Source organism: Puma concolor, chromosome B1 (assembly GCF_028749965.1).
Source record: "Puma concolor isolate L17-30 chromosome B1, mPumCon1.1.hap2, whole genome shotgun sequence".
In the NCBI taxonomy this organism is placed as follows: Eukaryota; Metazoa; Chordata; class Mammalia; order Carnivora; family Felidae; genus Puma; species Puma concolor.
The window spans coordinates 167316633-167340724 of record NC_141670.1 but is presented as its reverse complement, the minus strand read 5'-3'; the positions used below and the strand labels follow the sequence as shown (position 1 = coordinate 167340724).

The following is a 24092-nucleotide window of genomic DNA, read 5'->3' as shown; positions in this document are numbered from 1 at the left end:
TAGTAGGTGGCATGACTAGAAGAAACAAGTAAGTAACTACAAAGCTTAAGAGAGGAGGAGCTCCCATTTTCAGTGAGCCCCAGAAACTATGAGGTTTGACCCATATTTTAAACCCACTTCTGACTACATCCTAGACCCAGATATTTTCCACTGGAGAGAGGAGGGGAGAGAATATCTCCATAGGAGGCAGCACAGTGGCAAGAATGGAGTCAGGTCCTTGTCACCAAGGACTTTTCAAAACTACACTTGCTTATTCTTCAGTGACGCTGGAAAACAGCACCCCAGGGGACATATAGATCCAAAATGGAGAATTTCTGCTTTACTGGGCACTATTACTGATGGGAGTGGATAAAATTCCTCAAGGGAATAGAACAGAAAAACAAATTGTGAATTACTGGCACAGTTCATAGGCACCTAGAGATAAAGAGGGAATCATGAGGACACAACATGATTTAACTTTTAAGAAAAAGTCAGACCAAACCTCTCACTTCCTTTTCTGAGTGCAGTAACAGACTGTTAGATTAGGAGAGCTGGGTGAGCACAGTGACTTTGTTCTATGGAGAATGAGAGAGGGAGCTCTCCAGAAGGATGTAGAAAGATGACAGAGTAATACTAAAAGTCTAGCTGACGTTGAATGTCAGGGATGGTGCTGATCTCCACTCTTGGGTAATGTCCTCCCTCAATTCCGAAAAGCAAGAATATTAGGATCAGAAGCTGAGGTATTTGCATTGACTCAGTTTTGGACATCTGCCTGGTCTGAATGGCAGGCAAATCCAGGGACAAAGACATTGAAAGTCTGGGTGAGAGGACTGAAGTGATTAGCCTGGCACACAAGGTTAACTGTGAAGAGGAGGGCATGAGAAGACTAGGGGACTGAAATCACTGGGGGACACGTGCAGACTAGCAGCCACAGTCCTGTTGGACAGAAGAGTTGGCTGGGTGAAATCACAGCATGGGTAACGTGGTGGGGTTAAGGGTTGTGGTCATCTAGTGAGGTGATCATTTTTTTATGCGCATTTCCTGGTGAGGAATTAGATGCTTCTGACAATTGCCACTTGTGTGCCAGCCTAGGAAGTCCAGCCTTACGTCTTTCAGAGGCAAGAGAAGGCAAGAACGATGCATGTGAAATTACTCCTGAAAGTCAAAGTCTTTCTTGTTCAGAACTGTTGACGTTGAGTTGTTATTAGGGCATACGGGCCTTGGTCTGATCAGCTTAGTAACTCATGTTGTTAATTTTCATTTGGGATTTTTAAATACTTTTTCATAAAAGAGAAAAACAAACCTGTCTCTCTGTTTTTTTTTTTTTTTTCTACCAATATAATTTAAAAAGACAGGCTTGATAAGACCTGCAGATGGGTCATGCTGGGCCTTGCCAAAGTATGGGATCACAGTGTGAAGTAAAGCCCATTAATTGCAGCAGTTGATGACTCCAGCAGGGAATGGGGCTTACAATGAGACGTTCTCAAAGCTTGCCGGCCACTGGAGAGATTGTAAAATTGAATCAGTTATTAGCACATATTCAGGAGAAGGCTTATTTGAAGTTGGGCAATTTCTAGCTTTTTATGGACAGACCAGATCCCTCTTGACAGTTCTGTTAAGTCTAGTGTTCCATGAAATTTCACCAAGACCTTTGATATTATATCCATTTCCTTAATTGTAAACACATATTTCTTTTCTAATGCAAGGTTTCTTCTTAACTTTACGGAGCTGTCAATGACAGAGGAAGCTTGGATACCACATATGGAAATGACAAAAGTGGTTTATGAACCTGGTTTAGCTAGCACGTAAAGAGTACTGTTGGATTTATTTAGGTGATCATCTTTTGATGAATGTAATCTTGCTAGTATCATCTTCTGCTTATCACGGAGCTATACACCAAAACTGGGAAAGGCATCTGGAAACATCTGGCCCCTTCCAAAGCAATAACATTGTAGTGTATTTTCCTGACATACTACCCAGACTTTTCCAATTGCTTTGGGTCTTACACACTAAAAGTTCTCAAGAGGAGGTACTGGTTTGATTTTTTTATATTTTCTTTTCCCCAAACGAGCCATCAACTGGAAATACACGTTTCCATTTTACAATTGTACTCTAATTACTCGTTTAAATGTCTGTCTCCTTACTTGGTTAGCACTTCAAGGAAGGAAACATGTATTCATCTCTGTAACCCCCATGTAGAGCTGAATATATATGCTGGGACTGTAGCCCGTAGCAACAAGGACCAGTAGGTGAGTAGCTGTGCTTGAGAAGATGTATTGCAGTATTGCTAAAATGGTAGCAAAGTGGGACTAACCTGAACGTCCATCGACTAGGGGATAATGGAAAAAGTTATGGTAAATCTATATAATGGAATATCATTTAGGTTTGAAAAAGAGTGAGGGAGAGCCACGTCTCTTAACCTAGAGGGAGGTCCATGATATATTATCAAATGAGAAAAACAACTTAACAAACGAAAGCACAGAGTATGATTCCAAATCGTAAAAGTAAACAGTGGCACCCTGCGAAAAGTCTATGTGTTCACAGCTGTGAAGGAACACTCCCTCGGCTATCACAGGGGTTACTGTGGAAGACGATGAGAAGGGAGAAGACAAAAATACAGCAAATCTGTAAAATACACAAAAATACACAAAATGTAAAGATACTCATGCGATACTGCAAAGGGAAAAGGTAGAATGCACGTTTTCAGCAGTAATTTTTTAAAAGAACAGTTGACCTTTATCGAGAGCGTACTGATCAATGTCAGGCATGGTTCTCAAGGCTTTGCATAAGACTATTTCACTTACTGCCCGCACCAGCCCTGTGAGGTAGGGACTATTATTTCCCTCATGTCATAAGTGAAGAAACTGTGGCCCAGAGAGGTTAATGAATTGACCTGTGACGACACAGCAAGTGGCAATGCTAAGAAAAAATATGAATAGGCAAAAAAAAAAAAAAAAAAAGAGAGAGAGAGAGAAGAAACTGCATTTTTTTTTCTAGAAATTAAGCTGATCAAATGAAAAGAATCAATTTGGTCAGGTGATAGAACTATGAGTTATTTTGTCTTGAATATTTGCTATTATTTAATATTTAATTTTACTTTGGAGTAAAGTAAAATTATTAAAAATAAATAGAAAAAAGGTGTGGTGATTTTAAAACATGCCATCAAATCTTCCTCCTACTGAGAGGAGAGTTCCTTGCTTCTTCCCTTTGGAGCTGAGCGGGGCTTGTGGGCGCTCCGACCAACCACAGAGGTGAAGTACCTGCCTCTTTGTGTGTTTTTGGAGGCTAGGTCAAAAAAGGCAACACACCTTCCTCCCAGCTCCCTTTCTGAACAGCTGGTTCTGGGGGACCAGCCACCATGGTGTTGAGTCCCACATGGAGATAGATGTACTAAGGCCCCAGCCAACAGGCCGCATCGACTGCCTACCTTCCGATGGTTCTAGCCCTCAGCCTTAGAATCTTTCAACCAAGGCCCCAGACATTGATGATCAGAGACAAACTGCGCTGGCTATGTCAGCTCCAAACGTCTGACCCCCAGAATTGGATTTTTTTGTTTGTTTGTTTTTGTTGTTATTGTTTGATTTGGGGTGGTTTTTTTTGTTCTTTTTTGCTTTTTTTTGGTTTTTTGTTTTGTTTTGTTTTGTTTTTTGTTTTTTTGGCTCCTAAAATACACAGTCGATAGAACAGGTGCAGTGATATTTGTCAATTTAGGGTAGGGTTCCCCTTTATCTCATTTTTCTAGTCCCTTCAGGCATATTGTGATGATGAATTTTATATGCCAATGAAGTTAGGCCATGGTGCCCAAATATTTGGTGAAACATTGTTCTGGATGCTTTCGTGAAGGTATCTTGGGCAAGATTAACATTTAAATTGGTGGACTTTGAATAAAGCAGACTACCCTCCATAATATGATTATCCTCATCCCATAAACTGGAGACTTTAAGAGAACAAAGACGGGTCTCCCCTGAGCAAGAAGAAATTCAGCCAGCAGTCTGCCTTTGCATTCAAACTGAACCTCTCCCTGAGACTCTAGGCTGCCAATCTACACCATTAGGTTTTGGACCCACCAGCACCCGCACAATCATGTGAGACAATTTCTTAAAATAATTTCACCCCTCCTCTCTCATTCTCTGAGAACCCTAATACACATATTGGGGTGCCTTTAACTGTGCTTCTCAAACTCCTCACAAATCCTCCCAGCTAACCTCACTATAGGAAACATAAATCCCCTCTGTTGAACTTCAGATGTAGTTGACGTATTTAAGGGGGCTGGAAAAGAGACTAATGCTAGCTGGAGAGCCAACCTTCTAAACCTCTTTCTTCCACTTCCCCCCTCTTTAGGGAAAAATCATAAACAATATGATTGCCAATAAGTGATCAGCACATACATAGGATGACAACATCAAGGGTAGGAAAATCTAAGCAGATAAAGGAAGTAAATCAACTGTGGCTTCTGCACTGAAGTGGCTTCGCAGAATTATGTAAGACACTAAGAATGCCCAAGTGACAGAATGATCAGGTTGAGGCAAAGCCGAAGGATGGAGCTTACCCCTCAAAGCAGTGGGCAACCGTCAGGACCCACTTCTTGGCAATGAGGACACAGCCACAAATGTGTCCACTGGGTTCACTCTGCAGGGAACACTGCCATGGCCATCTTCCAGGACGACTCGTTCGACCCCCAAGGATCCTCTTGTTCATTCGGGCAGCAGGGCGGTGCCCACAGTCTACCAGGGAGCAGGAAAGACAGCGGGTGATTCACCAACAAACCCAGCCCCATGCTTGGATCTTTGCTGTTAAGCGCAAGTTATTGTTTTTGCCCCGAGCCAACCCAGTGAAGTTCGTATTCTGTTGCTACACCACTAATTCTCTCACCTTGTTGAGTACACAGAAGAGAAATCTTACTTCTGCTCTGACAAGGCTGCCTAGATTTGGAAACATAAAATGGCATAGTGTTAAGTCACGTATTTATCACTCACTTCAAACACTTTAGCACCGAAAAGCAAGACATAGGTTCCACTGTTCCCAGAGGTTGTATTCTTTGAGTAATGGTTATCGGTACTGGTGCAGGAATTCTGGAGGCAGGGCTATTGTCAAATACCACCTTGGAAATGACGGCATATGGAGGAGGTTTACTTTTTTTTTTTTTTTTTTTAGTTTATTTAATATCATCATAATATATTTTCACATGTGTGGGAAAAGAAACTACTTTTAGCAAAGTCTCCCACATCATCTTGGCTGGTGGCACCGGCCAGAATATTGACTCGGACCATAATTTTCTTTTTTTTTCTTTTTTTTAAATATGAAATTTATTGTCAAATTGGTTTCCATAAAACACTCAGTGCTCATCCCAACAGGTGCCCTCCTCAATGCCCATCACCCAATTTCCCCTCCCTGCCTCCCCCCTTCAGCCCTCAGTTTATTCTCAGTTTTTAAGAGTCTTATGTCAAACCATAATTTTCAAAGTAAGGAGAGGAAGGCAAGGGAACTGGGTGATTTCTTAGAATCTCTAGTGAGAAAGGAGCATGTCAGATTTTTATGCTTAGGGAGAGGGTGTGGATGTTCAACACAAGTTGCAAATAGTTTAGAGAGATAAAATATTACTTCAGAAAGTTAGAGAACAGATAAAGGAATTGAATATTTAGACTGGAAAAGAATCATGAAGATACTTGTAATAATAAAATGTGGATCTAGGGCACCTGCCTGGGTGACTCAGTTGGTTGAACATCCAACTCGGTTTTGGCTCAGGTCATGATCTCACAGTTTCGTGGGTTCGAACCCCACATCAGGCTCTGGGCTGGCAGTGAGAAGCCTGCTTGGGATTCTCTCTCTCCCTCTCTCTCTCTGGCTCTCTCTCTCTCTCTCTTTCTCTCAAAATAAGTAAACTTAAAATAAAATTTTAATGTGGATCTATGATTGGCTGACAAGAAGAAGGGGGTTAAATTTATTCCATGTAACTCTAGATGGCAGGATCAGAACCAGTCAGTAGAATTACAGGAATAATGGGTTCAGTAAAGAAAGACTTTTCTAAAAACCAGGGTTAACCTTTAAAGGTAAGAACATGGGCCATGTTTAAGCATCTATCAATGTGACTGCACAAGAGAATTCAATGTAGGGAATATTAAGTTTCAATCACAAAGTTTTCTTTCAACCATGAAGCATTTATTCACAGTATACATTTAAAAAAACAAAAGATACTTTGAGACTGTCAATGGGGCGCCTCGGTGGCTCAGTCAGTTAAGCAGTTAGGCTACTGACTCAGTTTTGACGGTTTTTGCTTTAGTATATATGATCTCATGGTTTCATAAGTTTAAGCCCCGCATCGAGCTCTGTACTGGGGGCATGGAGCCTGTTTGGCATTCTCTCTCTCTCGCTCTCTCTCTGCCCCTCCCCTACTATGTCTCTGTCTCTCTCAAAACTAAATAAACTTTAAAAAATTAAAAAAAAAAAAAATACCGTGACATGCTTAGAATCCTAGACCTCTCAGAAAAAAAGAAGTATCCCTAAATATGCCATGTCCACATTCCCTTTTGAGGATCTGCTATATTTTCATTTCTTGGTAAATTTGCATGGGGATATGTGTAATTATTTGTATCAATAAGTTATATAATTCAGAAAACACATGTTTGCTTTTTGCCTTCCCACAACCTGAAGTCCTGTCTCCTACTTACTCTCTATCTTGTTATCTTTAATTTCTTTGTAGTATTTCCAAATATCTGAAATTTATTTTGTTTACTAGCTTATAGTTTCTCTGTCTACCTATACAATGTAGGTTTTTTAAGACCAGAGCAAGTGGACTTTCAAGGCTACTCGATTATAATTTCATTTTGTGTCAATTTTTCCCTCAGATTCTCCAAGTTTGATCAGTTCTCATCACTTCAATTCCCTCCTAACTAGTTCCATGTAGCATCTGTAGGATATTAGACATGAGAATTTACTTTGGATAGGATTTGAAAAAGCTCCAAAATTAGAATCTAAGTTCCTCTTCCTTCACCATAATAGTTTCTGTAATCTTCATTAAAGAAAAATGTAATTAGCAAGAGAAAAGAATCTGTGTCTAGAAAGAAGAGATAAAGCAAAACAATGTTGAAATATGAAGGCCAATCACCATTCTATGGAAGTTCTTTATTGATGTGATACATTTGGATTATGCTAAATTAGAAACAGGAGAAAGCCCCTGATGATAGATTCCTACTCCATAATCCACTCTACACAGCTCTTGTGAAGAGTGTCTTACCCTTTTACCAGCAGTTCATGCAAAGTGGTCCCATTGAGGCTCTCCCAGTTGGAGTGTAACGTCAGCCACTCCTGGTCTTGCTCCTGTCCGTGTACCAATTTAGTCACAGATGGTTCTCTAATAGAAGGACAAATAATGAAATATTCAAAGCACAGTGATCTTTGACAGGCCATATCATTATTTAACACTCATTCTCTTTCAAAAAGAAACATTACAAGGGCGCCTGGGTGGCTCAGCTGGTTGAGAGACCGACTTCGGCTCAGGTCATGATCTCATGGTTTGTGAGTTCGAGCCCCGCGTCGGGCTCTGTGCTGACAGCTCAGAGCCTGGAGCCTGCTTCTGATTCTGTGTCTCCTTCTCTCTCTGCCCCTCCCTCACTCATGCTCTGTCTCTCTCTGTCTCAGAAATAAATAAACATTAAAAAAAAATTTTTTTAAAACAAACAAAAAAAACCCAAAAAGAAACATTACATTATAAGTCAATATTTCAAGGGTGGGGGGGTTGTATTAGAAATTTGGCATGGAATGTGATCAATAGAAGAGGAAGCTACTAAAAGTATATACTAAAGCAATAAAAATCTTGGGGCGCCTGGGTGGCACAGTCGGTTAAGCGTCCGACTTCAGCCAGGTCGCGATCTCGCGGTCCGGGAGTTCGAGCCCCGTGTCAGGCTCTGGGCTGATGGCTCAGAGCCTGGAGCCTGTTTCTGATTCTGTGTCTCCCTCTCTCTCTGCCCTCCCCCGTTCATGCTCTGTCTCTCTCTGTCCCAAAAATAAATAAACGTTGAAAAATCGCAACTGTTACAGCTGTTTTAATCATGCTCTCCACTGACATGTACTTGAACTTTGTGAGGTGTTCGGATTCTAACGTATATGACATAAAAGTTCCAATATCTCAAAAACAAGAGCAACTTCGGGCAGGGATCAAAAAAAGCAAGATAAAATTTATCTGCCTGGGATTTTTTTTCTCCTCTCTTCTTGCCCAATGTAATCCTGCAATGCAGCGATACCTTAAAATGAAGTAAATACAGTAAAAACTAAAGAAGTAAATAAGTAAATTGATTGCTATGTAATATCTATTTGGACAGCACAAAACTGTAATGATTTTTCTCAACATACTATAAAATCTTTATGCACCAAAAGTCCGGAAAAACTCTGGAAAATAGAAATGGGAGTTAAACACTATTATTTTCCTCTTTATCTGTCTTCTTAATCAACTTCTCTGAATCCTTTTCCGTGAATGTCTTATTCAATCATTCAAGCACATATGGTTACACCACATCCAAGATTGAAAACCTTGGGTTTTCAATCCAAAGATTGAAAATTGGGGTTCAAAAGTATGCAGGTTTTATGTAAAATATTCTATTCTTCATGAAATAATTGGCTCTTTTAGGCGATCTGTATTTGCCGAAAACCTTTTGCAGTTCCATCACCTGAAGCCCCAGGGTAGATGAGGTGGAGGAATGAATTTAGACAGGAGGAAGGAGGGCTGCTTCTAAACCTGGAAGGAAGATGATACTTTGCTGAAGTTGGAGGGGAGTAGAGACTTCAAATCGGATAGCCTCTATCTTTCTTTCCAAGTAAAAGGTGAGCTCCTCAGATGAAAGTTGGGGATGTCAGGGGCTCATGATGACAAGGAAAGTGACAGGTATACGGATTCGTTCCCTGGTGGAAGTGTTTGAAGAAACACATCAAAGATAACTGAGGACAATGGCAACGGCACTGAGGGTTCAAATGAACCTGGAAATCCTGAAATTGTGCCAGCATCAAGTCTTCATGCTTAGTGACTTTCTTTTCCAATAACGGATGGATGACACTTTTTGAAAAAAAAGAGGGGGTCGTGTAGAGGGCACAAAAGGGAAGCAAAGTTCGGTTCAGTGGCATCGAAAGGGAAATGAACATTGCAGCTGATTATTATTTAAAAATTATTTCTGGGGCGCCTGGGTGGCGCAGTCGGTTAAGCGTCCGACTTCAGCCAGGTCACGATCTCGCGGTCCGTGAGTTCGAGCCCCGCGTCGGGCTCTGGGCTGATGGCTCAGAGCCTGGAGCCTGTTTCCGATTCTGTGTCTCCCTCTCTCTCTGCCCCTCCCCCGTTCATGCTCTGTCTCTCTCTGTCCCAAAAATAAATAAACATTGAAAAAAAAAAATTAAAAAAAAAAAAATTATTTCTAAAATTTTCACTTTATGAGATTTAACTAATCTCATCATAGAAAACAAAAGGAACAAAACCTTCCCCAAATCCTGTTACTTTTAAAAAGAGGGAAACCCTCTAAAGAGAACTGATGACAGAATGAGAGCCAAAGAAAAAAACAAAACGGAGCCCTTAATAATGAATGGATTCTAATCACTGGATGTTAAAGCAAAGAGCATGCACCCTGACCACACTTTAAGAAGAGTTCCACCAGATTTAAATTCAGTTAGAAACTTGAATGAACTGTGAGGTCATTGAAGAGTTCACAAAACCTACTGCAAAATGAGGGTTTTCCTTGTCCTTGACCAAAATGAGAGTATGGCTTTCTGTTAATCTCAGAAGTTGCGTATGTGGAGGCATAGTGAGAGGGAAACTTTCAATGTCAGACAGAGGTCACAAATACCACTGACAGTATTTCTCCTGATACCTGCATCCTGAGAATTATGTTCTGTGGTAGAACAACTTGGGAGCCTCCTAAATCCAGGCATTTTACTGGCCAAAAGACAAAGGAAGATAAGCATCAGATTAAATTTGTTGTTTAAGTCATTCTTTAGGCAGGTATTTATAAGGCAAAAGGGATTTGCACAGGGAAGTCTATTCAGCATAGGATTTGCACTGATGGTGGATAGAAAAATCATTGCAAAGGAAACTTCAGTCTTTCAATCTGCAAGGCAACTTCAGTTACCCTGAAAAAAGGTCTCCACAGAGCAAGGCACATGGGATGTTTCTGCATTTCATTCATTAATCTCCAACAAGAAAGGCAATTTAGTCTGAATCTCTCACTTACATCAAGTGGAAAATATAAGAAATTCATCATCAAGAAGAGGGGAATGTCATTACAAAAATTAGTTTCCCATGAAATTCTTAAATACTAGAATGCTTTTCATACACAAAAAACAAATCTTTCAGCCCCAGAAATGCCATTCTATGGCTCATTAAAAAAATATCAGGAAATCCATATGGTTGTATTTCTGCCATCATACAGAATCTGAGCATCTGTGTGATTTCAATTTTTAAAATTTTTTCTTTAGACAAGTTTTAAAATTAAAAAATACTTATACCTGGAAAAAATAATACAAATTATACAGTGAAAAAATATTCTTCCCATTCCAGATGTATAGAAACAACCTCCATAAATAGCATCTGAGAGTATCCTTGCCAAGCTTTAGCTGTAATTCATGTATATATACATAGATTTTTTTAGTCCATACACCTTGTTTTCTGTTGTATTTTTTTTTAATCTACACACCTTGTTCTGTGTTGTACTGATGATATTTTTATTTAGTGATTTATCTTGGAGGGCTTTCCGTAAAAATAGTTAACATTTGTCAACTGCACTATTTTATCTTCTTTAATCCTCTGAACAATCTTGGAAAGTAGGCATCATTATTCCCTTTTTCGGAGATGAAAAAATTCAGGTAAAAAGAGAGTAAGTACCTTGCCCAAAGTCACACAGTGACTAGATGGCAGAACTGGGATTTGAATCCGGTGGTCTGATGCCAGAGGACCACTCCTAACACTTCGAACACCACGTGGTCCCTCTTCATTAACAACACATGCTGTGTTCTTTTTACAGCTGCAGAGTTTTACCATTATATGGATGTACATACATTTACTTACCCAGCCCACTATTAACCCACAGGTAGGCTGTTTCCAATTTTTGTTACAACAAAAAACAGCAGTTAACCCTTTTAACTGTTCACCTTTGCCTACATGCACAGTTTCCCAAAATAAAAATAATTTCCTAGATATAAAAGTATCAAATCAAAATGGAAATCTTTGACTCACAGTATGGATTTTCCCTTCAAACACTAATGGCAATTTACATACTCATCAAGAATATGTGTGTAAGGACTTTTTAACTTTTATAACTATGCACAAAGTGTAAATCATGCTATTAAAAGGTATCTGGAACTTAGCTGCTCAAATTTGGTTTGACAGTCGGTAGTGATTTTGACTTACCTTTTTCCATATTTTACCAAATTAAAGAAAGTCTGTTGGGTAGACAGCGAAAGAGCAAAACCCATTTTACTAGTAATTAGGCATCAAAGTCACTGTATCCTAAGAAAGTGTGTGCAGGGAATATAATCAACCCTGAATGTTTCTATAGCAGCCATGAAATCATATACAGAGAAAGAAAATAAGGGACAATCTAATCCAGTGCCCTCATTTGACAGCCTGACAGTCTGAGAAAACTGAGACACAGATACAGACCCATCCCAAACATTCGTGGGGGCCAAACATTTGTCAGTAAGGGTACAAATGGAGGCCCACATAAGATATGTCTACATATTTAGATGTTAGAAATCAAATTCACAAGTTGTTAAAGAACATGTCTTCTATCTTCCCTTTTTTCCCCCCCAAGATTTTATTTAAATTCAAGTTAGTGAACATATAGTGTAATATTAGTTTCAGGAATAGAATTTAATGATTCGTCGTTTACATATAACACCCAATGCTCATCACAAGTGCCCTCCATAATGCCCATCCCCCATTTAGCCTCACTCTCCTCCCCTCCAGCAACCCTTGGTTTGTTCTCTATATTTAAAAGTTTCTTATGGTTTGCCTCCCTCTCTGTTTTTTACCTTATTTTACTTTTCCTTCCCTTCCCCTGTGTTCACCTGTTTCTATCTTGCCATCTTGACCAACGTATCTTTTAGGCTCGGAATATAGGATTTTGGCCTCTTTGGAACAGTGGTTTCAAACCTTGGCATTCATCATCACCTGGAGGACCTGTTACAACAAAGCTTGCTGGCCCCACTCCCAGATTCCCTGATTCAGTGAGTCTGAGATGGGGCCGCAAAGGCTACCCTTCTAACAAGATCCCAGGTGATGCGGCCACCGCTGGTCTGGGACCACACTTTGAAGACATTGCTTCAGATAGCAGACCAGGCTCCAGGTGGGCAAGACCGATTCCTTGCCCCATGGGGTGAGGCATGGCTGGGGAGGAAGGCCAGAGTGTTCACTCTAAATCAGGGTTTCTTATCCTCAGCACTGTTGACATTTTAGACCAGATAATTACTCACTGTGCGGAGTCGTCTGGTGCTCTTTAGGATGTTTAGTGTCATCCCTGACTTCTACCCACGAGATGCTAGCAGCCACCCCTGGACTGACAATTAAAAGGGTCTTACAGACGTTTCCAAATGCCGCTTGAGGGGCAAAGTTAAGCCTGGTGGAGAACCACTGCTCTAAATCATGGAGCCCAGGGCCAGGGCCCTCTGCTCTGGGTTGAGGGGCAGTACTGCACAGAAAAGCAAAAGGATTTCCAAATTTGCTTCTTGAATTGTGTGGCCATAAGACATATATATATTTAAAAATGTATAATTCAGGGCGCCTGGGTGGCACAGTCGGTTAAGCGTCCGACTTCAGCCAGGTCACGATCTCGCGGTCCGTGAGTTCGAGCCCCGCGTCGGGCTCTGGGCTGATGGCTCAGAGCCTGGAGCCTGTTTCTGATTCTGTGTCTCCCTCTCTCTCTGCCCCTCCCCCGTTCATGCTCTGTCTCTCTCTGTCCCAAAAATAAATAAACGTTGAAAAAAAAATTAAAAAAAAAAAATGTATAATTCTTCCTCTGCCCGCAAAATGAGAAGATAGAACTTCTCCAGAATTCTAAAACATCTTGACATTCTGAAAGGAATAACACATGGATGCATTTCAAGGCTTAGGTGAGCAACCAGATCTCTAGATAGTCGGACCTGTCCTCCCACGCTGAAGGCACCCAGTGTTCAGTAATAAGGCATTCAATGCTTGTGTTATCCTTATGTTGGGGTTGCTTACTTAAACAATGAAGGTCAGCACAAATTCCCAGAAACCAAGGGCTTCTTCACGTTTGGCAGCAAGAGAACAGGGGAAGAATTACCTAGAAAGGTTACACATTTCAGTAGCAGGGCAAAGTCTGTTCTCTTGTGGCTACTGCTGGGGAAAAATAATCTGAGTTTTCATCTTCAATACTAACAGTTGGTCTTGAAATATAAATGTCTAGTGTAGTAGACAAAATACGTTATTTGCTCTTCTAAATATCCTGTTCAGAACTTGGAACGTCTCCACTAAACATTTAGCTCTCTGAATTCAGAAATATTTTCGTGAACACTGTCATATTATTATCTCTGTTTGGTTTCTATAGACTAGACATGTTATTAAAAAATTAGTTAAATTATTTTGTCAAATAGAAAGATGACCTGGAAATTCTGACAAGAAGGCAATAATAGGTTTAAAACAAAGCAGGAATGAATATCACTATAGAGTCATTTGTCTGGTAAGTTAGCTCAGCTTATGCTTTATACAGGAAAACTTCCCCCTGGTAGTAATGTTTAAAGGACAGCATAAAGTCTTGAGTTAACTTTTCCAGTAAACTTAGTATTTCTAAAAATATTTTTGTTGAAATCCTAACTGAAGGCATATAATTTTATTCATTGGTCTGTCTCAGAGGCAGAGTACAAGAACTGTATGAGGCAATGAGCTATACGTCCAAGTGACAAAAACTATCCCCAAGCAGAGAGGAGAATGTTATGAATTTAAATTAAATCACAGTATTGATATTTCATAAAATTTAAACATCAATAAAACTAGGTTTTTAATCCATATTTATCTAAAATTATAACATGAAGTAAAATACAAGTTTATAAAATATAACTATTAACTATACATTATTCTAACATAAGTTAGAAAATAAAATTAATATCGAATGCCTGGGTGGCTCAGATTCTCTCTCTCTCTCTGCCCCTTCCTTGCTCTTGCATGTGTGTGCACTCTCTAAGTTAAATTAAGTTAAATTAAATTAATTTTAAAAAGTATTGTTGAAAATAAACACGTCATTAAAAGTGAAACAATCAACCAATCATAAAAATTTTTAATTAAAATGTCATTTGATCGTTTTTAAAATTCAATCTTATGAAGCAAACAGAGTACATGGGGTCAAGTGGTAAGTATACTTTTGAGCAAAAGTGTCTGCCTCTTTCAGAATGCACACTAGCCCAGGGCACTTTCATGGCTCAGTTGGTTAAGCGTCCAACTTTGGCTCAGGTCATGATCTCACAGCTTGTGAGTTTGAGTCCTGTGTCAGGCTCTGTGCTGACAGCCTGGAGCCTCCTTCAGATTTTGTGCCCATCTCTCTCTGCCCCTCTCTGGCTCATGCACTCTCTCTCTTTCTCTCTCAAATATAAATAAACATTAAAAAAATAAATTATTTAAAAAGAAAGAATTTACACTATCCAACTCTTTCCTTCAGTCCTTTGGTCTATTTTATGTGCAGAAAATTCCATGGCTTTTTTGATAACTTGCAGAAAACCTTTGGAAAATTTTTTAAACTCTTTTTAAGAAACAGATTCAACATTTTATTGAGAGTGGCTTGAGTTTAGTTTCAAAGAAAGTGTTTCCTCTTTGTCTTCACTTTTCAGTTGATCAATATAAAAGCAGAGATTACCAATTTCAACTACAATACGCCATTTTTTTGTTCCACTAATTCAGAAAGACTGTGAGCCAGAGTAGAATTAATTTTTCTAACAGAAGTCTTGCTTTGTCAAGTGCCTGTTTCTTCCTCCTCTTGAAAACTATAGAAGTATAGAAAATACCCCTTTATTCAATTAAGACAGACTATGTCTCTGGATATAAGATAAAATAATTCAAACTTTAGGGATTTCAGTATATATATATATATATATATATACACATATATATATACACATATATATATACACATATATGTATATATATATATATACACATACACATACACTGAGGTTTTTATATGTTTATTATATATACATATTTATTTTATATATACATATTTATTATATATACATATATACATGTGTGTATAAGTGTACACTTATATATATGTATATGTATATATATACATATATATTAAGTATATATATGTACATATTTTTTTTTCATGTATATATTCAGTTACTAGTTTTACATAAACAAACAAAAAAAAAACCTCAGGATTTTAGCCCCTAAAATACCACTGGAATATCTGAGTATGAAAAACTAGAAATGTAATCAATTTCTAAGGAGATGTGGACGGTCTTCAGAAAAGCGGGTGCCAGAGAACCAAGAGCCCTCAGGACCCTCTACCTCTCATCTACCCTCTTCTGTGAGAAGAAGCAGGAGGTGATGTGAGGGTGGCTTTATTGTCTCCATGTGACTTTCCACAAACCAGAGGACAGGCTGCCTACTCTTCTAAACTCAAATTCATTCATCTTCGTGAACAAAAAGGAAAGAAGTCTCTTCTTCTAGCTCAGCCAAAAACAAATTTCTTTGAAGAACTTTAAGTATCCCAAATCCAATCACTGTGACCTAGAAGTGAAGTCCTTTGATTGGTTCAGCTTGGGTTAGGTCCCTCCCCCTCAACCAGTCACTGAGGCCAAGAAGAGTGGTTCATGTACAAAATGGCATCTCCCATTTGGATCCCAAGGATAGAATGAAGAGTGAAGCAAGTCCCCAAAAGGAAGGGATACAGGGAAGCAACTTAATAAATGTCTGCTACAAGTGATTTTAATTGAAATTTTTTACTTAAAAGATGATTATGCCTCAGAGTCAAGATTCTACATGTTCCTTTGTTACTGTTTAGAAGAGGTAGGAAGGTGGGGAGCCTGGGTGGCACAGTCGGTTAAGCGTCCGACTTCAGCCAGGTCACGATCTCGCGGTCCGGGAGTTCGAGCCCCGCGTCGGGCTCTGGGCTGATGGCTCAGAGCCTGGAGCCTGTTTCTGATTCTGTGTCTCCCTCTCTCTCTGTCCCTCCCCCGTTCATGCTCTGTCTCTCTCTGTCCCAAAAATAAATAAACGTTGAAAAAAAAAAATTAAAAAAAAAAAAAAGAAGAGGTAGGAAGGATAAAAACTTGGGTAGAAATTAGATTTGACTTATGTTCATAAATGAAATACTGGGTTACTCCGTAAGTGTTCAAGCTGATAATGTTGTAAGGTGAATTGGATCTCAGGAGGAACATTATCCTGGCAGAATTAAACAAATGATGCAGTCAGATGGACAAAGGCTAAACCTGATGACTATGGGGTTAATAAGGTGTAATGCGAATGGAGACAACACAAGGGTGTTGTATTTAGACGCAGTCCCTTCCTCAAGGGGCTATTATTTTAGTTAGAGAAACAAATAACAAACATGTTAAAAATAATTTCTAATACTGTGCTTTGAAGAAAGCAAAATAAGCAGAGAGTGACTTGGTGTGGGTGAAAGCTGCTTCAACTAGGGTTGCTAAGGAAGGCCTTTCTAAGTGTTTGATGTACGAGCTAAGACGACATGAATGATGAGAGGGAGGTGATCACATAAAGGTCTACAGATCAGCATTCCAAGCAGGAAGAACAATGAGGGCAAAAGCCCCTGAGGTGGAAATGGGTTTGCAGTTTGAACATCAGTAATAAGGTCATCGCGTCTAAAGTTCATGGACACGCGGAGAATGCTAGAAAAGAGGGAGGGAGGGACCAGTGTCTTACAGCCAGAGTAAGAATTGGATTTTGAGCCCAAACTATATAAATAATAAGAAAAGACTAGTGGGTTTGCCATGCAGATAATGTCATTGCTGACTGTCAGTCTTGTCTTGGAGGTAAAAGCCGGTCAAACTGCAGTAAGTTTGAAAGACACTATGAAAAAGATAACAGATCTAAAGTTAGTCATCACCAGGAGTCTTCTGGTAAAAGTTCCAAAATGAGTAAGCTGCCAGATAAGGACTTCTAACAGAAAGAATACAGGCCTCTTTGGTCAATTATTGATGGATTATCTTAAATCACGTACTTAACTTCCCAGAACTCACTCATATTTATGTCCAATGGCAATGCTATATTCATTATGATGACTGGGGAATCCAAGTCCCCCAGAGACATTATGGAGATGCATTTTTTCCATTCTAGAATCTTCTGGCTCACATCCGCCCTGGTATTTTTGGCTAAAAGCTGAGTCTTGACAGTACTTAATTCTGGAGAACCATCTGTTGGTTTTAAAAATCAGGATATGAGTCCATTTTCCACTGATAAACTTTTCACCACAAAATGGAATGTAAGAGAGTAAAAAACAATCTGATTAATTCAGAATCCCACGTAGTTCCATTCTAATTAATAACGGCGAATTTCTCTATACCACTGAGAAGTTTCCTTTTAAGTTCATAAACTATTCATTAACTCTACCAACACAGTTTGAGATTCAGTTTGCTAGATTTTTTTTTTTAACGTTTATTTATTTTTGAGACAGAGAGAGACAGAGCATGAATGAGGGAGGGTCAGAGAGAGAGAGAGGGAGACACAGAATCTGAAACAGGCTCCAGGCTCTGAGCTGTCAGCACAGAGCCCGACGCGGGGCTCGAACTCACGGACCGGGAGATCATGACCTGAGCCGAAGTCGGCCGCTCAACCGACTGAGCCACCCAGGCACCCCGAGATTCAGTTTTCTAACAAATATCTAAATTCTTGGTAGAGCCTGCTGTTGCCGATCATACAGCAATGCTTTCAGGACAACTGATAGACTTCCCTTGCTTTGTTTATTAAAGCCTCATACCCAGTAGTCTCATGGAAGAACTTAAAAAACACTTTTACTTCCTTTAGGATACAGCACTTCTTCGGGAAATTATTCTTCATCCTCACTCCAGAATAACACGTTCCAGGGAACGATACACGCACACTCTGGACTATCTGATTTTCTTCTCACCCAGGCAGTCACTTAACCAGCTTCTTGGAAATGTGTAGGATTGAATTCCCTGTGCCCAAGCTACGTGCCTGCCAGAAAAACCGTGAAGCTGTTGTGTGAAAGAAAACAACTTTTTATGGATGTGCTTCAGCTAACTTCTACTCAGAATATGCCTACCGTCTACTTATTACTATAAGTGGCTTTTTGAAAACCGAAAAACACTTATATTGTTGTCCTGCATGCATGATGAATTTTCTCCACTGCTGCACCTCCTCACAGTGGGAGAGGCGTCTAGGTGGCTCAATCAGTTAAGTGGCCGATTCTTGATTTTGGCTCAGGTTTGTGAGATCCAGCCCTGTGTCAGGCTCCACGCTGACAGCATAGAGTCTGCTTGGGATTCTCTCTCTCTGCTCCTCCCCTGCTCACACTTGCTCACTCTCTCTCTCAAAATAAATAAATCGACTTTTAAAAAAATGCCACAATGATAAGATCATTAGGTGGTATGGTACTAAGACTTGGACCAAAAATCTTGAAGGGAGCAATACTAAAAGGGATTTATGTTTAAGAAGCTGGTTGGCCACATCAATCGGGTCACGTTTATTGATTAACTGGATGTACAGGGGATCTACTCCCCACGAGGCCCTTTGTCTTTGCTTGGACTTGCATCCCGGCACCATATTTTTCTGTGACCTAGCAAAGTTCCTTGATCTAAGCCTCAGTTTCCTCATATGTAAAGTAGAAATAATAATGCTATGTCTACTGCGAGATTATAGTGTGGATAAATTGGGTTAATATATATCAAAGACTCAGAGCAGCCTGGCACACAATGAAAATTAGCCATTACTATTTTGTATAACCTTTCTGGGAAATAAGATAAAGAATAAAAAAATAAAAGTAAAATGGTATGGCATTGTAGAATTAAGAGGGAAATTGTGTAATACTAATTCTTATGTACCACAGAAAGTATAGAGAGAAAAAAAGACATGTAGATGAGAAAGTCTTCACAGACGTCATGGGGCTTGAGTGAGGCCCTGAGAATTTGGAGAGGAAATGTATGGACATTTATGGACAAAGACACAGAAGCAGGAAAGAATGTGCCCGTGGAACACGGATAAAAGACAAGTCAGTCTTGAAAGAGAAGGAGCGTATAAAGGGGTACAAAGTTAAAGACAGATGAAATAGTTTATGGTGAGTCCACTAATTGGGGAAAATAGTCCAAACTTTTTTGGTTAAAAAAAAATATATGTGAAATGAAAGATTTTTCCAGAGAAATTATTTATTTCTACCTTAATCTATTCAGTCTTCTATAACAATTTACCATAGCCTGGGTGGCTTGTAAACAACAGAAATTTATTTCCCACAGTTCTGGAAGTTGAGAAATCCAAGACCAAGGTCTTGGCAGATTTGGTGTCTGGTAAATACCCGCTTCCTTGTTTATAATAAGATGGCCATCTTCTTGCTGGGTCATCACATGGTGGAAGGGGTGAAAGAGCTCTCTGGGGTTTCTTTTACAAGGACACTAATTCCATTCATCTGGGCTCTACTCTCATGACCCTCATGCAGTTCTGGGAAAAGTATAATGTGGTGCAGCCCTTTTGGAAGACAGTTTGGCAGTTCTTCAAAAAATTAAAAATCTGACCCAGAAATTTTAGTCCTGAGTCTACACCCAGGAGAAACTGAAAACATACATTCACACAAAACTTGTACATCAATGTTCTTAGCAACATTTTCATAAGAGCCAAAAAAATGGAAACAACCCAAATATCCATCAATTGAGGAATGGATAATCAAAGTGTGGATATATCTACACAATGGAATATTAGTCAGCCATAGATAGGAAGGAAGCACTGATACATATTATAAAACATAGATAAACCTTGAAAACATTATGCCAAGTGAAAGAGACGAGACAAAAAAAGGCATATATTAGATGATTCTGTTTTTATGAAACGTGCACAATGGGCAAGTCTCTAGAAGCAGAAAGTCGTGTTTGTCCGGGGTTTAGGGAGGAGAAATGGGGAGTGATTGTTAGAGGCATGGGGTTTCTTTTCCAAATGATGAAATGTTTAGGAATCAGTGGTGACGACTGCACAATATTGTGAATATATTAAAAATGACTGAATTGTACACTTTTAAAGCGTGAATTTTATGGTATATGAATTATATTGTATATTTAAAAAAAAGACCATAAGGATTCAAGCTTCTTTTCCATGGTTTCCTTGTACAGGACCAGCAGCCTGGGCTGGATCTACTACCACACAGGATTTAGTCTTGTCTTTGAGCTTCACGAGTTTCATGGAAGTCAATCAATAAGGAAACCATCCTTATATGACAAATGGAATCTGAAGTTAGAAGATTTTCCCTGGAAGTACACTTCCGGGAAAAATTTCGATATAAATCCTTATATCAGCGACTCTCAGGTAATACAATTGAGGCTATCTTTGTGGTTTAGCCCAAAATAAAGAAATATTCTTTGGAAGCCTGGTGCTTCTATTGACCAACTCTAAAACATTAGGACACAAAATCAAACTTCAACCAATCCCATATAGGAATTTTTGTCAAAGTAGAATAGCCTATTTCCAGATGATCTGGTTTTATATAAAGTTTATGAAGCCAAGGGACACCGAGAATCACATTCTCTTAGACCAACTTTCTCAAATACCAGATGTCTGAACTGAACATTTGGCAAGTATTAGAGGGCAGTCTAAATTCTGATTTGTATTGTTGATTAAATAAATGTCCATATGTTTCTAATACTGGGCATGTAGGTAGCAAAGTCAATATACTGTCATGAGAATTAGGGGCTGATTTATATCCTTGTCTAATCAAATAGTCATCATACTTCCAGGCTGGGGTGAACTCATGATATCTGCAGATGGGCGTAAAAAGTTGTACAGATTCAGCAAAGAACTCTCAATCTTCTCATTTGGGCAAGCACTTAGTTGAGAGCTGAGCATTTGTGCTGTTAGACATGGAAGGTGTAATTTGCATCTGAAAAACTCCAAGTGTAGGTTTTTTAATCAACTGCCTCTATCATGAAAGTATTTCAATAGAAGCCCTCAAAACACGTAATTCGGTCTAGACTTACATTTTGATAAACTAACTCCAACCTGTCCCCTCCCTGCATTTGGAGTTAAAGTATATTAGTTTGGGACACTACACTACAACGCTATTCTCTATAAATGTTTACTGAATGACTAAATGAATGACTTAAATGTATATTATAATATCAAGACAATGATAGAGTTGAATATTTTTCTTATATACTTCTAATAGGTATGCCAGGTGCTATGCTGTACATGAACCATTCTCAGATGACAAAAAGTCTGGAAGTTTTTTCCAACAACTTTATGTTCTAGGTTGTTTCCTTATGTGTCTTCCCCACTACATGGTAAGCTCTTTGATGATATTTTCACCCCTGCATCCTCCACATAATGCCTACTCTAGTTCAAGGCCCATAGCAGATTCTCAAAACAACAACAACAACAACAACAACAACAACAAAACAAAACAAAAACCCAATAGGAAAGACATACTGAATAGAACTAATTGGGGTTGTGCTTTAAGCTTCAAGTTTCTGGGTGTAAAGCATGTTTGAAGGTATAAAGACAGACCTACTCCACTCCAGAAGCTTAAAGAGGACAGCTATAATATTTTCCCTTCCTTTGGCAGCTGGAGTGTAGGTCAATGACTAATCATGGCCAGACAGACCTTTCTGTAGGGACTTTGAATCTAGAGGAAATGACTCAGATGCAGGGTCACTTAGACTTTGAGGCATCAGTGGCAGACCTGTGAATTCACAGTACAGCTGCGACTCACCAGAGACAGTGGGAACAGAGCAGATTCCTAAGTAGCCCATTCCTACTGTAGGAATCAATGGCCTCTTCTTGCCCATTATCTTCATTCCTGCCCCAGCCTGGCTCTCCAGATTTCTGTCAATTCACGATCTACGCAAGAAAACTGAAGAGTTCTCTTGACGGCGATCAGAAAGTACAAAAATACTAAGGTTACCCTTCCTACTCATTTCCTTCAAAGACTTATCACTACTTACCCATTAACTCACTCAAATAATGCTTATGGTTTTCCAGCTACACTGCTCTCTCAGACTTTCCTAGCCTTTCTGTGAAATAAAGGTATGTTTAAAAAAAATCTAAATGTCTTTTTACATTTTAAATATCTAATATATTGAAATAGCATTTTCCCACTATTTTAAAGAAATGAAGAAAGTAGCATAAGAAATTTAAAAAAAAAATCCAATATGCACACAATAGCCAAAGATGGCAATCACCAAAATGTGCCTCGTTGGATGAACAGATTTAAAAATGTGGTGTATCCATGCAATGTAATATTTTTTCAGCCATAAACAGCAATGAAATGCTGGTCCGTAGTTGTATAAAAACACTATGCTAAGTGAAAGAAGCCAGATAATGGAGATGGTTGCATAGCATTGTGAATACACTAAATGCCACTGAATTTACCCTTTAAAATGGTTAAGATGGTGAGTTATGTTATATGTATCTCATCAAAATAAAAAACGAAAATCCAATATACAAAAAAATTAGAAGAGATATCAAAGAGAATATTTAAAACAAGATCCCTTCTGTTTATAATAGAGCAGGGTGGCCTGTCAGAAGAATTTTTCGGCTGGCAAAATCTTTGCGGTTGCGACTTTTCCTCAGAACTCTCAACAGAGTTATCGATCATTATGTTAATCCAGTTTTCATATTAAGAAATAACCTATGTTTTGGTGAGAGGAAAATAAAGCTCATTCAAAAGGCTTTTCATTTATCTCTGATCACAGTCACATACCATTTCATTTAGATATCCGTAAGGATGTTGTGAAAATGAAGTATAATTCAATGGATCTTGATGGATATAATTTTTCCGCTCTGGCAAAGTTGAAAGTTCTTTCTTACATAGTAGCATCAGTTACTCAACTTTCCAAAGATGTAAGACTTTACATGGGGAAAATAGGCTGAAGATACTGGGATTTATGTCACTCTTCAAACTGAGATAACAAAAATGCGCTGCTAGTTTCTATCCCATAATTCATAGCTCATTATTGAAAAATTGTTTCAAGTTTGTTCAGTGGAATCCTGGGAAATGACATTTACTCAATTTTTTATTCTAGAACTTTAAAATTTGTTTGTCTTTTATTTCCATCATTTCCACATTTCCCCCCAAATCTCACATACAGCAGGGGTAAAAAAAAATATATGTGGGGGCGCCTGGGTGGCGCAGTCGGTTAAGCGTCCAACTTCAGCCAGGTCACGATCTCGCGGTCCGTGAGTTCGAGCCCCGCGTCAGGCTTGGGCGGATGGCTCAGAGCCTGGAGCCTGTTTCCGATTCTGTGTCTCCCTCTCTCTCTGCCCCTCCCCCGTTCATGCTCTGTCTCTCTCTGTCCCAAAAATAAATAAACGTTGAAAAAAAAATTAAAAAAAAAAATATATGTGAATACATATCCTCACATATACATCTAAGACCCTCAGTTATTGCTTTCCATCCCCAACAGAACTGAAAAAGAAAACCCCACAACATAGCAAGTATCCAACTTTCAAAGTATAGGTTTCAGTCTATTTGTATCAAAGCCAGAGTTAGTGTCTTTTCATTCTACTAAGGAGCCAAAATGGCGAACTATTTCCTGATTTACGTTTCCTAATTACTACTGAGGGTAAACTGAAATGCCGTCAACTTTAAGTTCTATTTCTCAACTTATTAAAAAATGTGTGTTGCTTAAAAAGAAATTTTCAGTACCTCTTGGGAGAAAAACCTCAATATTTCCCCATCCAGGTTGCTTGGAGGAAACCGTCTTAATGCTTTTGCAAACACTCAAAGTGTTTCCTTTCAGAAGTTGTTAAAATACAATTACTGCATTTACTACAATTACTGCATTTACATGTAGCGAGAGGCTTCATCAAAGTGGCTTTTCACCGCAGCCTCTTCAGAGCAGGTGCCTGTCATTAAATATGGTTCTCTCACCTGATTCATTTCCCATGCTCTGGAGGGCTCTATGTGAGAGCACTAACTCACTCTGCATTCATAAGGAAGATGTTATTGCCA

At 39.1% G+C, this 24092-nt stretch overlaps 1 protein-coding gene across 5 annotated transcripts in view; it reads right to left on the bottom strand.

Annotated features, from left to right (window-relative positions):
* The window catches only part of CORIN (corin, serine peptidase), a 256107-nt gene that overhangs the window by 22591 nt on the left and 209424 nt on the right, over positions 1-24092 (bottom strand). For 4 of the 5 annotated variants that reach the window (XM_086705122.1, XM_086705119.1, XM_086705121.1 and 1 more), the window contains 3 exons: positions 7214-7330; positions 4852-4901; positions 4529-4703 (listed from right to left, as the gene is read on the bottom strand). In XM_086705122.1, coding sequence (XP_086561248.1) covers positions 4529-4703; positions 4852-4901; positions 7214-7330 — 342 coding nt within the window. The remainder of the gene's footprint in view (positions 1-4528; positions 4704-4851; positions 4902-7213; positions 7331-24092) is intronic. The other variant, XM_086705120.1, reaches the window with a different exon arrangement.